We start from the raw sequence: 12,963 nt of genomic DNA, 5'->3' as shown, positions 1-12,963 counted from the left end.
TGTGGGGAGCATCACTTCAGTGTGAGGCTCCACCATGGGATAAAGCCCTTTTTTGTACAACCCAACCAATATTTCACCCACCACCTATACAATATCCCTGGAAACCTGTGCAAGGGCTGATTTACCTCCAGCATTATGCATGGTACCAACAAAAGATGCCAAACCCCGAGGTGGCTCCAAAGCATGTGAGTGTTCAGTCACACAGCTGGGAAGTGGTGCAGGTGAAATATGTGTTTTAAATCATTAATCTTCTCCTCAAACCCCAAATCAAGCTGCTGAGACTCCCCAAGTTCATCCCCCGGGGGCACAGAGCAAGGCAGAGGGGCTCTAGATTTCCATGGCGAGGGAGGGAGGCAAATAAAAAATGACCCTCGACAGGGAGCTGGAGGGTTTTGTGGATTTATTTACAAGTAAAGAGGCGCTTGGTTGGGTAAAGACTTTGGGGTGAGGGCGCAGGGGGCTGCCGCCGCCTGGGGGGGCTGGGAGGGCGGCGGGAGGCGGGCGGGCCGGGGAGGGAGGCGGGCAGCCAGGGGAGGCGGTCCCGGCAGCCCGGCCCTGGCCCTGCCCGTCCCCGCGGGGCCGAGCTGCCATTTCCCTCCCGCGGCGGGCGGTGCCGCTTCCTCCGTCCCTCCCTGTCTCCCTCCGCCTGCGGGGCGCGACATGGCGGCGGGGCGGGCGGTGCTGCTGCTGCTGGCGGCGCTGGGGCCGGCGGCCGCCGTGTGGCCTCAGCCCCAGGCCCAGCGCTTCCCGGCGGGCGGCGGCCGCTGCCCGTTGCTTCCCCGCCGCTTCCGCTTCGCTGCCGCCGCCGGCTCCGCCGTGGGGCCGGGCTGCGCCGTGCTGGAGGCGGCTTTCCAGCGGTACTGGGCGCTGCTCTTCGCCGCCGCCCGCCCGACCGGTGAGGCGAGGCGGGGGCTGGGGGAGGGGGGGCTCAGCGGCCGCCCCACCGCGGGGCCGCTGCAAGGGCGCTTGGCCCTGTTACGTGTGGCTTTATTCTTAAAGAATCCCCCCCAAAACCCAACCCCTCGTTTGTCTCGGGGGGTTTTGTGTGGCGATGGGCTTTTTAACCCCCTCGTTTGCTCAGTTCAGGGGCTGGTGGCAGGGGGAGGTGGTGGCTGTGGGCTGGCGGCGCCGTGGCTTGACTGAAGTCTGTGGCAAAGGGCTGCCTTGGGTTCATACGTTTTAAACCAAAATAAACTAATCCTCTTTGGCACTGCGAGCACTAACAGTTGTCTTGCCTTTCTTTCAAGGAGTTAGGCTCTTGCTTTGGAGAGTTTGCTCTTTCTGTCTCATCTTTTATCTCCTCCAGATCGTGTTTCAGCTCCCCAGCGCTTCGTTTTGGTTCCTTCTCTTGCGGCTGCAGGGAGAGCTGCTGCGCGTGTTGCAATCACTCCAGGTTCGGTGCTTTCTGGAAGCCTTGGCTCTTCCCTTCTCTAGGAGCTCTTGGTGTCCAGCGTGAAGCTTTGCCTTGAGGAAAGACTCTTGTCGCTTCATGTGTGTTTCTAGCAAGTACATGTTCATGCCGTGGGGCTCTTTCTGCCCGAGGTGGGCTGCTAAGCATCCTGAGGCAGCGTGGCTTTTCTGGCAGAGAGGTGGTAGCTCTTGGATTCATCCTGGAATTGTAGGGTAAGATGAGGAAAGGCAAAAGCTTTGGGAACCCAGGCTTGATTTGGGACAGGTTGTAAAGGTTTCTTGCACCCAGACTTCATGATAGCACCCATTGCATGTCTGGGATGAAATGCAGGAAATCCTCTGGCTGTGCTGACAGGTGAACACAGGTTGGGGAGCTGGCACGCACGGATGCTCGGTGCCTGCGTGGGTCTGCGGCAGCCTGAAGCACTATATCTGGGGAATATGAAACACTTTGTTCGTCAAAAAGACCTAGAAACTCTGCCTTCGAGTGTTTTAAATGTCAGGGTGAGCTCTTGTCACTGCTGATCAAAGCAGAGAAGGGTGACGGTGTTGGAAGCGGCTCTGCTTTGTCTGGAGCTCATCTTTGACAAAGGCAAGTCTGAAACACTTGAGAAGTGTTTGGCTTATTTTATTTCTTCAACTCTTGTAAGTAGCAATAGAAATAAATTTTGATTTGGGAGCTGAGAAGACTCCTCTTGTTTATTTCTGGCTGCTAGGAACTACACTTAATACAGCTGATAAAATTATTCATGTTTTCCTGTTCCTCTCACAGGGGAAATATGACCATCACATCACTTGGAGCAACTTTGTGTGATCACGAGATCAAGCTCATACTCATCGCTTTCCATATGCCTTGCTTTTTTACGCTCAAACTGCATGATTAAGGCTTTTTCCCCTCTTTGTCTTCCTTTTTTTTTGTTTCCACGTGGGGGATTAGTAAGAACAGGCAATGGAAACCCTTGATGGAAGGAAATAGTTTCTTTTAATAGTGCAAAAAAATGGCAGAAACCATTTTCTGTCTGTTTCAGAAAGTCGCTGTGTCAATTTAACAAGCAAGCAAGATTATGTCGAAACTCTGCATTCATCCTAGACTTCAACATGAAAACAGACACTAAGTTAAGTTAGGAGGGACATATGGGGGTCTTTGGTCAAGCCTCTGCTCAAAATAGGGCCAAACTTGGAGTTGGAGCTAACTTTGCAGTTGGGTGAAGCTTCTCAGGGCTGTGTCCAGATGAAATTGTGGTATTTCCAAGGATGGAGACCTGGAGCCCTTGCTGAAGTGTTTGACCACCCTCAAGGTGAAGAATTTTTTTGTCCCTTCTCTCTAATTGAGATTTCCCTTGCTGCTTTTCCCATGTCTCTTGTCCTTAAGCTGGGCAGCTCTGAAATGAGTCTGGGAGAGACCCAGAACTCTGCGTGGGGCTCCAGCCACCCCTGATGCCTTAGCTGCTGCTAACCTGCCGCAATCATTGCGTTAGCGTCCTTGTCTTCCAGTCTGTGACCCTAATTAACTTGACGTGCGCCTTCACAGCGCTCTTTTGAACCATGAACTTCAGCCTTCGTGGTTGATTGGTCACTGATCCCTGCTGCGCCCATCTGTGTTGCCTTCTAGGTGTGATAGCGCTGGTGCCTGTCTGCTCCTTGGCCAAGGAGTTTGGTGATGTCTCCCTGGGCAGGTTTAAATATGGTGTGTGATGGTGGGACCAATTCTGTCAAGGCTTCTCAACAGAATATTTCCCATGTCCCCTGGCTTGAGAGTGGCTGTCCCTGGTGAGCTGCTGTCTTGCCGAGCAGAGGGAGCAGGTCTTGCCGTGCTGGCGTGCCAGCTCGCACATCTATGAGGTTGCCTTGGCTACCGGCTTGTCTGTAACCGAGAGGAAGGCTCGAAACAGAGGGTTATCTTCAAGCCATTTCCCTTCTCTCTGTGGAGGTTTCACCACTCCTTCATGGAGAAATTTGGGGGTTCCAGCTCCTGTGAGCTTTGGAGCACAGGCTCTTCATTTCATCTGAACGCTGGTGGTGCCACGGCTCACTCAAAGCCAAGCTTTTTATTTTTTAGTGACCATATTGAGCATTGGCTGTTCCTGGGAATGCTGTGGGGGAGTAGGCATGGACCTTGGCTGTGATTAGCAAGGTCTCACCCAGCTAACCTGTGCTGCTCCTGGCCAGAGACTGCTGTGAGTAGACCCATGTGTCTCAGCAAAGGCTGACCACCTCCCTTTGGAGCTGGGGGAGCGACTCCAGTGAGGACTTGGGCCTGTGCATCCTTGGAAGTGCTCCTTCACACAGGGCAGCGTGGCCAGAACTCCTCCCTTGGGGTCTGAATGTGACTGGGTTTATTTTTCCAGCCTCTGCAGCTGGAACGTGCTCTGCAGAAGGTGAAATCAGGTGGGAGTATTTCTGTGCTGGGTGAGACCTTTTGGTGGCCTCTAACTCAGCCCAGCTCTGCAGTATGCTTGGATTTATTCTCCACCCCTTTTTTACAGGGTTTCTTTGCCCTTTCTAAGAAGAGTGGGTAGGGTAGCAGAGCTCTTGGGTTCATGCTTTTTTCCCAGCACTGGGAAAGTTTGGAAATGAAGCTCTTCACCTGCCCCAGAGAAGATCTGAGTAGTTGTGGCTGTTGCTTAGAGCAGGGGCTGGTGTCCAGGAGGCCTTGGGGGGCTGCTGCTAGACTATACACTGATGTCTCTCCTCTTTTGTGTGCTCCTTTAAGCTTCCCTGGGAGCTCCCTCACCAGCAGGCCACCTCCTCGCTGAAGGTTGGGATCAGCTCACGTGCTGCTCCTGGTTGCCTGTGTCACAAGAAGCACGTGCTGAACACCCCGGGCTTTGGGGTGAAGGAGAGGGTGCCCGTTTGTGTTAAAAGTCCACAGACTCCTGTGCCTCTCTTGCTAGCTGGGCTGGGAGGATGGTGGTGGACTGGAAGCAAGGCAAAGAGCCAGGGTGGGCTTGATGTCTGTGGTCTGTGTCCTTTGCAGAGAACGAGCAGCCCTGGGGGACGCCCTGCACTCAGCTCCTCGTCTTTGTTGCCACGCCGGGCTGCGATGGCTTTCCCAGCCTGGACTCCAAGGAAAGCTGTGAGTGTTGGGGTTGGGAGTGGGAGGGAAGGGACTGGAATGGGAGAGCGGCTGTTTCTGTGCCCATCAGTTGGAAGTAGCACTGTGCAGCACTTAGTTCTAGGGAGGCAGCATCCTCACTGTTATTGAGAAACAGGGGTGGGGAGGGAGCGACTTACCTAAGGGTGCTGCTAAAGCCGTGGAAGAGGTTAAAAACAAATAAAAGAAACCCAAGAGTTGGTTCTTGGGGATCCCAGTGTACAGTCCTGTATGAAAACCTCTGCCTGGTGCTGCTGCAACCCTGTAGCTGGGGCGTGGTGGCCTGTAGCAGTGTGTGATGGAGTGGGGGACCTAATGCCAGCCCCTCTGATGTGTGTTTCAGATAAGCTGTCCGTCTCAGAAGGCTCCTTGCTGCTCTCTGCGGATACTGTCTGGGGAGCTCTCAGAGGTGAGGTGTGCTTTCTGTGGGGCGTTCCCACTCTCCCTGCCTCAGGCCTATGGGGACGTCTCTCTGTGCTTCTCTCTTTCCGTAGACTTATTTGTTAATTGAGCTCTGTTCCTTTGGGGGAAGCTGTGCTGAGAAAGTGACTGCGTGTGGTTTTCCTGCAGGCCTGGAGACGTTCAGCCAGCTCGTTGGGAGAGATGAGAATGGCACGGTGAGTCCTGGCCCCATCTTCTTGGGGCAGTCAGCTCTCCCTGATGGGGGCTGGCTGAGGATTGCCAGGATGCTCGGGACGAGGGGGATACCAGCAGTGCAGCACAGCCTCACCAAGGGCCAAGGGAGGGTTCATGAATCCAGCCAGATCCCTGCTTTCTGAGCGGGTAAAGCATCACAGCTCTTTCTGGCTAGCTTCCACGCTAGCCCTCTCCTCATCCCACTGGCCCTGGGGGGAAGGCTGGCCCTGATTTTCTCCTTCTAATGTCTATGTTGCCTGGAGCCCTGCTCACTACTTCTTTGTGTTCTCTGCCTGCAGTACTACATCAACAAGACAGAAATCGTGGACTTTCCCCGCTTCCCTCATCGGGGGCTGTTGTTGGACACTTCTCGTCACTACCTGCCCCTGAGAGCCATCCTGGAAACTCTGGTAGGGTGCTTGTGCTGGGACATGAGGTGGTTTAGTTGGGTGTCCCTTCCTCTGCAACAATTGAGGGCTTCCTGAGTGGCCTGGAGGGCTTTTTGGGCTTTTACTCCTTTCCAAAGATCCTAGGAGCCATCTAGTGCATCTCATCGAGGAAGAGCTTGTCAAACTTAGGCTTTTTGAAGAAAACCAGCTTGCTTGTCCCTAGATGAAGCAACAGGCTGGTGTGGGGCGGCAGCGTGGCCTCAATTCTTAGGATACAGACGTACATCATGGAAAAATGCTTCTGTGCTGTAGGTCCTTCCCAGCACCTGTGGCTGTGTTTGCTCCTGGTGTAACTCACAGCTGCCTCGTTGGGGTGATTTGCTCCCTCTGCAAATAGGATAAGGAAGAAAACCCTGAAGTATCTTGGATTCCTGTAACCAGATTACTTTCTGAGGCTGGGTTGTTTCTGAGGCAAGGGAAAACACTGACTCCTTCCCAGCCACATTAGACGAAGGTGGGTGGTGGTTCTCTCTTCATCCCAAGCAGAATTAAACTTCCAGGTCTCCACCACTGGCTCAGTTATAGGGAGAACAGGGGTTTTATTGTGAGCAGAAGTACTACTGGCCCTCTGCAGCTCTTTGTGGTCCTGGTGTGTTTGAAGAGAGGTGTTTGAACCCCTCTTGGATGCTGGGGAGTGTTTGGGGACTCTGCCTTGTCCTTTTGGAGCACAGGGACCTTGTCCCCTTTCTGTGGCAAGCTGGGTGACCTTTCAGAAGGGACAGGGCGTGTTCATCTTTGTTCCTGTTCCTTCCCAGGACGTCATGGCTTACAACAAGTTCAATGTGTTTCACTGGCACATTGTGGACGACCCATCTTTCCCTTATGAGAGCTTGACCTTCCCAGAGCTCAGCAAGCAGGTAACGCACCCCGATCACCACGTAGCACCCAGGCCAGAGCGAGCAGATCCCTCCCTCGGCACCTGAGCAAGGAGCTGAGATTTCTGGTGTTCCCCCAGGGAGCCTTCAATGCCATGACCCACGTGTACACAGCCAGTGACGTGCAGATGGTGATTGAGTACGCCCGGCTGCGCGGCATCAGAGTCATCGCGGAGTTCGACACCCCCGGGCATACCCTCTCCTGGGGTCCAGGTGAGGAGCAGACCCTGCCTGCTGCTGCTGTGGGGAGAGTTGTAGTTGTACCAGAGGGAGGAAGGGGATCTGCAACCTGGATCCCAAAAGTGGGGTGTGGGCAGCCCTGTCCCCTGGGACTGGCTTCGAGGAGGAGCAAACCATCGTCTGGGGGAAGTAGGACCCAATCGTCCAACTTCTAGAACAAAATGCAAAGGGAAAACATTTCCATCTCTTCTCGGGTCCAAGCTGGGTGGTTTTTTGGGAACATCTGCTCTGCCAAAACCAACATCACGGGCACTGCATGGATCTTGGGTTTGACTGGGGATACAGCTGACCAAGCTTCCTCACTCTGCTCAGCTCCGAGTTCTGTAAGTGCCCCCTCTTCCACATCTGGAAGTGCAAGAAGCTTCAGGAAAACATTGACTTGCCTTGCTCTCTCCCTGCTTCCAAATGCCATGGCCCACACTGGAGTAGACCCTGTGCCACGGGGTCGCAGCCAAAACTGTGGCTGCCCCCCTTTCCCCATCTGCGATGGGTGCGTGGAGCTGGGAGAGGGTGCTGGGGACTGCACTGGCATTACCTTTCCCCAATGGCACTGTAGGAATCTCCCCCAAAAAGTGCTGGGCCCACAATGAGATACACCAAAAGGAAACCTGCCAAGGGTCCTCCACAAGAGGAGCGCAGAAGGTGGGTCCCTCCCCATCAGCTCAGGCTTCCTGAGCCAGAGATGGTGTTTGTGCTGCTGTGGTTGTGCCTGGTGCGCAGTGCCCGGCTTTTCTGTCTTTGTGGCAGGCGCTGAGTCCTCCTGAGGAGGATCTGGGGGGTTATATGGGGCCATACAGCCATGTTTAGCCCCTTCCTCACTGTCTTGTGCTTGTTATGACCCAGGTGCTCCAGGCCTCCTGACTCCCTGCTATTTGGGCAAGGATCCTTCTGGGGCCTATGGGCCCATCAACCCCATCCTTAACAGCACCTACCAGTTTGTAACCAGTTTGTTTCAAGAGATCAGCGCTGTGTTCCCAGACTTCTTTCTTCACCTCGGTGGTGATGAGGTGGACTTCACGTGCTGGTGAGTCTGGGAGCAGCCTGGATGGGGACTGGGGGGAAGTATCTGGGACTGGAGTCCCAGCCCGTTGCTTTTTGGCTGGGATCATCTGCAGATCTTTGGTGTCCTGCTCCCTTAGGCTTTGTGCGTTGGTTCCTGGGGTTTCTGTGTTCATGGTGATGCTGGCACAGCCACAGCTCTTGGAATACCTTGGGCTGATGCGGGAAGGACTTGGCCATGTCTTGGCCTTACTCCAGAGCTTGGGTTGCGGTGCTTTTATTACCTTCTCTTTGGTACACAGGAAATCCAATCCAGAAATTCGTGCCTTCATGAAGGAGATGGGCTTTGGGGAAGATTACAAAAAATTAGAGTCGTTCTACATCCAGAGGTAAGGATGGTTACACCCTGGGCCTGCAGCTGCAGTGTGTGACCAGCACTGATGTCTTCTGCTGGCTCGAGGATCCCAGATACCCTCTTTGGGAGCACGCCCACTTGGGCATGTCTCCCTGACCCCAAAGGGAGTAGCCTAGCTGCATTTTATTGGGAGAATGACCACAAAAAAGCCTGGGGCTGAGGGGAAGGAAGCACTGTAAGGGGCTGTGCTTTCTCCCTTCTCCTTCAGAAATACCTTCACGTCCCGCTGTGGGTGTTGGGAATATCGGTGCTGCTGCTTTGGCCGTATGCAAGCAGCAAAGAGAGGGGAGTGTAGTTTGAGGTGACCTGAAACTGAGGACTCTTTCCACTCCAGGCTTCTGGACATCGTTTCTTCCTTCAGCAAAGGTTATATCGTGTGGCAGGAGGTGTTTGACAACGCAGTGAAGGTGAGAGCTGCCTGCTTTCCCTAACGAGGTTCCCTGTGCTGGGGCGAACAGTGCCAACACGCCAGCCCAGACGCACCGGTGGGCTCTGGGGCTGGCGGGGGGTTCTCTGTTACGGGACTGGCGTTGATCTGGAGGTGGTGCTGCTGGTGGGCTGCCCTTGTGGTGGCTTTGTCAGACTGCTCTCCACAGGGTCTTCCCTCAAGGTTTTTGTCTATATACCTGCAAGAGGCAGGTTTTCACCCTGCCCAGGACACTCTGCAAATGGACTTAGCCCTCCCTTGGTTGCTTCTGCAAACCAGATGGGAAAGTGGCTCGAAAGTCAAGCCAGTGTCTGCCTTGGTTTCCCTTTGGGGGTGTTCAAGGCTGTGGATGGGTCAGGGCTCTCTCCTTGCGAGGGGAGGTGGTGCTCTTGGTGCTGTGCGTGAAGCTCATGTGTGCTCTTCAGCTGAGGCCAGACACCATCATCCACGTGTGGAAGGAGAACTCCCCACCGTACGTGGAGGAGATGGCGAATGTCACCAAGGCTGGCTACCGGGCTCTGCTCTCTGCCCCCTGGTACCTCAACCGCATCTCCTACGGGCAGGACTGGATGGCGGCCTACCAGGTGGAGCCCTTGAAGTTTGAAGGTGTGTTCCTTGTCTCCCCTTCCCATACAGTTGCTGACTTGTCACTCGGAGGTAGCGCCAAGGCTGGGTCTCTTGCTAATTTGTCCTCGCTGCTGGTGTGAAGGTCCTTGAGTGACCATGTCCTTGGTTCCTGTGCTATGTGCTGTTCCCTTGCTGCCTGTAGAAAACAACCTGACTCTCTCCCAGCTCAGGGTTTGAAGCAGGGGCTTCCAGAAGGGCAAGTTATTGCCTCCATAGCTGAGCCACTCACTGCTGTTACAGGCACTTCTGTGGGCAGGGTGATAAGTCAGCCCGTTCTTTTACACCACCCTGTCACCTGAACGCTGTGTCCTCTGGCAGGCAGCCCTGAGCAGAAGGAGCTGGTGATCGGCGGAGAGGCCTGCATGTGGGGGGAGTACGTGGATGTCACCAACCTGGCCCCCAGGCTCTGGTAAGAGAAGCCGTGGGGAGGTTAGCGGGTTTGGTCTGTGTGTGGTGCTTGTCCCTGTCCCCTGGCAGCGCCTCTGTGCTTCACTGAGGCTTACAGGAGAGTTTCTAAGACTGTAATGTGCTCCTGTACAACCTGCTGCTGCGACCAGTGTGTGTTTAACACTGGTTTCTGTCCTGTCACCCAGCCCCACTCCTGTCTGGGAGTGATCTTCCGACGCGCAGAAGCCGTGTGCCTTTGTGTGCTGAAGGATGTTGGTCAGGAAAGTGTTTGGGAGCTCAGGGCTCCGTGTGAGAAGCTCTCGAAGTCCCCTCTCACCTGACTGTCTCTGTCCCTCGTTCAAGGCCAAGAGCTGGGGCCGTAGCTGAGAGGCTGTGGAGTAACGCGACCGTCGGGGACGTGCGAGACGCCTACGTGCGGCTGGCCGACTTCCGCTGCGAGCTGCTCAGGTAACCGTCCCTCCTCGCAGCTGGGTGCCGGCTGTGGGGACAGCACAAATGCCACCCTCCGTGGGGTTCAATCCTGGGGAGGGCAGCGAGGGTGCGGTGAGCTTTCCCTTGCGCAAAACACCCTTGTTCTCATGGAAAATCCCGAGCTTTTCTCCTGCCCGTGCGTGGGCAGAGCTTGCTTTGTGGAAGAGAGCCCCTGCTGCCAGTGTGGGCTGGTGGCTGTGCTGAGGAGAGGGCTTCGTGCTGGGGAGAGGGGGACCCGTCAGCTACTGCCACCCCTCCTGCAGCACCGTCTTACCCAGGAAACCTGCCCTTACCCCATGCAAGCAAAAAAACAAGGCTATAAGGGCAGGATGAAAACCATTCCCCCCTTGTCACACCTGAGACAGGGCGAGGATGGCTGACCGGGGGCTCTCTTTGCAGGCGGGGCATCCAGGCGCAGCCTCTCTACATAGGATACTGTGAAAATGAATTTGGTGGGTTTTGAAGGAACAATCTCGCTGCCCTCGCTCACTCTACACACAGGAGGAGTGATCCCTCTCTCTCAAAAGCTGCTGGCTTGGCAGGGGGACCCTTTCCCACACCCAGCTTCTGCTCTTGCTTTGTTGCAATGATTTTTTTTTTCCTTAGTGTGCACTTTTTGCCTCTTTTTTTTCTATTTTTATTTCTTTAAATCTATAAATAAATGACCCTAGAGAGGAAAAAGGTGCCTTTTCATGCTCAGCTGGGGCTTGGGGAGACTGTGCAAGGGTGTTTTGTTGGCAGGAGATGGGTAGGGCTTGCTCTGGAGATGCTGATGGAGGAGCATCCTGGTGGCTCCAGATCTTGCTTGGGTGCTTTTAATGCAGGATTTAACTGGGAGCTCCAGGTCTCCTGGATCCAGTGGGATTTGGGTGTGGATAGAGAAGAGACCAGTGGTGCTGCTGTCCTGCAGAGCTGGGATGGTCCTCGTTCTTTGACACTTGGGGTTGGTGCGCTGGAAACCCCATCCAGTTGGAGCGGGGGGATCTCTCGGGGAGAAATCCTGGCTGGTGGGACTGTTGTACGTGTGTCTTGGTCTTAAATGAGTGAGATCTGCAGTTATGGCTGGAAACGTTTCACTATTGAACTTTAAATTAAAAATATGGAATTAACTTTGAATTAAAAATTTCTCAATATTAAGTCTTGTGTTTCTTTACCCTCCTACAACAGGATACCCAAGCACTGCTCCTCTGAAGTGACACATCTTAAAGGCAGGGACAAAACAGTTGTGAAGCCCAACCACCCCGGAGTAGGGAAGTTGAGCCAGATTGGGGGGAAAAAAACCTGCTAAAGCTTTGCAGAAGCTTCTCATCCCTGTGAGGACATCTCACGCTCTGCTCTGAGTCCCTGCTGATGCCACCCAGTGTTCCCATGCCACCTTTTGGGGTTGGGACACAAATGTTTCAGTATTTGTGGAGCAGCAGCTTTACCTTCTGCCCCAGGCTGGTGGCCTCCAGTGCTGTTAGAGCTGGATGTCTGCTCCCCTTGGAGCAGAATTGGTACCTTCACCGGGTGCTTTTGTCACTGCAGGGAGCTGCTTGGGGCAAGGGGGAGCCTGGCCCTGGGGAGGGTGCTCTGCTCCCCTTCCACTAGACCCTGGTATTTATGATCCGGGTTAAGTATCACCCAGGGGGTCTGCACCAGCATCTCCCCACAAACACCAGCTTGGGGAGCAGCTCGGTGACAGTTTCGCCCTCGTGAAGGCCGGGATCCCCGTTGGCGGGGAGGGAGCACCCCGCTTCCCCTCCCCGCGCCGCCCGTTCCTTCCAGAACATCTATTTTGGTCGCGTAAAACTTTGCCGGGGAGCAGAGGAGAACAGGCAGCGTGTGAATCACTCGGGGCCAACGGGTTTAAAAATAAACCCAGGCGGCGGAGAACGGCCGCTGAGCCCCCGGGTTTGGGCAGGAGTACGCTCCGCTCCTCCTAACCCACCCGTGGGTGCCCGCCTGGGGCGCCTGCGTTTTACTGGGACATGCTTATGTGTGTTTGCATATGCTGGTGTGCATAGACATGCTTGCAAACATGCACGTGCTTGCACACACATGTATGGATCCTTGCAAACACGTGCAGCCAGCACGTGCTTGCACACACGCATAGAGGTGCTTGCAAACACATGCAGCCATGTACATGCTTGCACATGCGTGTCCTTGCACATGTGCACACATGCTTGCACACACGCATATGAGCGCTTGCAAACGTGCACCCATGCACACACATGCATCTAGGTCCTTGTGAATGTGTGCACCCATGCACATGCTTGCACATGTATGTGTGCTTGCACACATGCAAATTGTGCACGCCCACACGTGCATTTTCGTGCCACTGCACAGGCTTGCAAGGCAGGCGTGTATCTACAAATCCATGTATTTGCACACGTGTGCACGCTAACTGCATGCACGTGCTTGCACACACCTGCACACATGTGCACACGCTTGCAGCATACATGCACACTCTTGTACACATGTACACCATGGAAGCCAGGCGCCCCCAGCTGCTGCTCTGGGAGCAATTAATTAATGACTGTGCCAGGAATTAAAGCCATTCGGTCTAATTACAGATTTTTCGGGGTGTCGGGGGGGGGTGCAGGAGGGAGGCGCTCCCCCCCAAGGGGGCACCTGGGGTGGCGTGGGGTCCACCGAGGTAAGAAACGCACCGAAGTTCCCAAATTGTCCCTTTGGAGCCTTTTTCCGTGTTATTTACACCGCAGCTCCAAGGCGGGGGTGGGGGGGAAGCGTTAACTCTGGAGCCGACTGAGGGCGCGGCGGTGGGGGCGGTGGGGGGCGGGGGTCGGGGGTCAGCGGTGGGCGGGGCCGGGGTCCCGCGCCGCTGCCAGCCGCCGCTCCTGATTGGCCGCTGCGCCCTTATTATGCTAATACCGGGGCCAGCCTGCTGACGTCACCAGCCCGCTGGCGGT

At 55.0% G+C, this 12,963-nt stretch overlaps 1 protein-coding gene across 3 annotated transcripts; it reads left to right on the top strand.

The window, feature by feature from the left end:
* The first annotated feature begins 634 nt into the window (after positions 1–634).
* Positions 635–11,188, top strand: HEXA (hexosaminidase subunit alpha). 3 transcript variants are annotated; one of them, XM_068410626.1, is made up of 15 exons: positions 635–895; positions 1,307–1,393; positions 4,388–4,486; positions 4,848–4,913; positions 5,075–5,121; positions 5,440–5,550; positions 6,345–6,446; positions 6,545–6,677; positions 7,548–7,728; positions 8,006–8,092; positions 8,453–8,525; positions 8,971–9,151; positions 9,491–9,581; positions 9,923–10,027; positions 10,451–11,188. In XM_068410626.1, exons 1-15 carry the CDS (start codon positions 661–663, stop codon positions 10,512–10,514), a joined length of 1,662 nt encoding a protein of 553 aa, XP_068266727.1. In that variant the 5' UTR covers positions 635–660; the 3' UTR covers positions 10,515–11,188. The 3 variants fall into 3 exon arrangements, with proteins under 3 accessions (XP_068266727.1, XP_068266728.1, XP_068266729.1); XM_068410627.1 differs by lacking the exon at positions 1,307–1,393; XM_068410628.1 differs by lacking the exons at positions 635–895; positions 1,307–1,393 and adding an exon at positions 1,526–2,708.
* The last annotated feature ends 1,775 nt before the right edge of the window (positions 11,189–12,963 follow it).

The sequence above is a fragment of the Nyctibius grandis genome, chromosome 11 (genome assembly GCF_013368605.1).
Source record: "Nyctibius grandis isolate bNycGra1 chromosome 11, bNycGra1.pri, whole genome shotgun sequence".
Lineage (NCBI taxonomy): Eukaryota > Metazoa > Chordata > Aves > Nyctibiiformes > Nyctibiidae > Nyctibius > Nyctibius grandis.
This window is presented reverse-complemented; position numbering and strand designations above follow the sequence as displayed.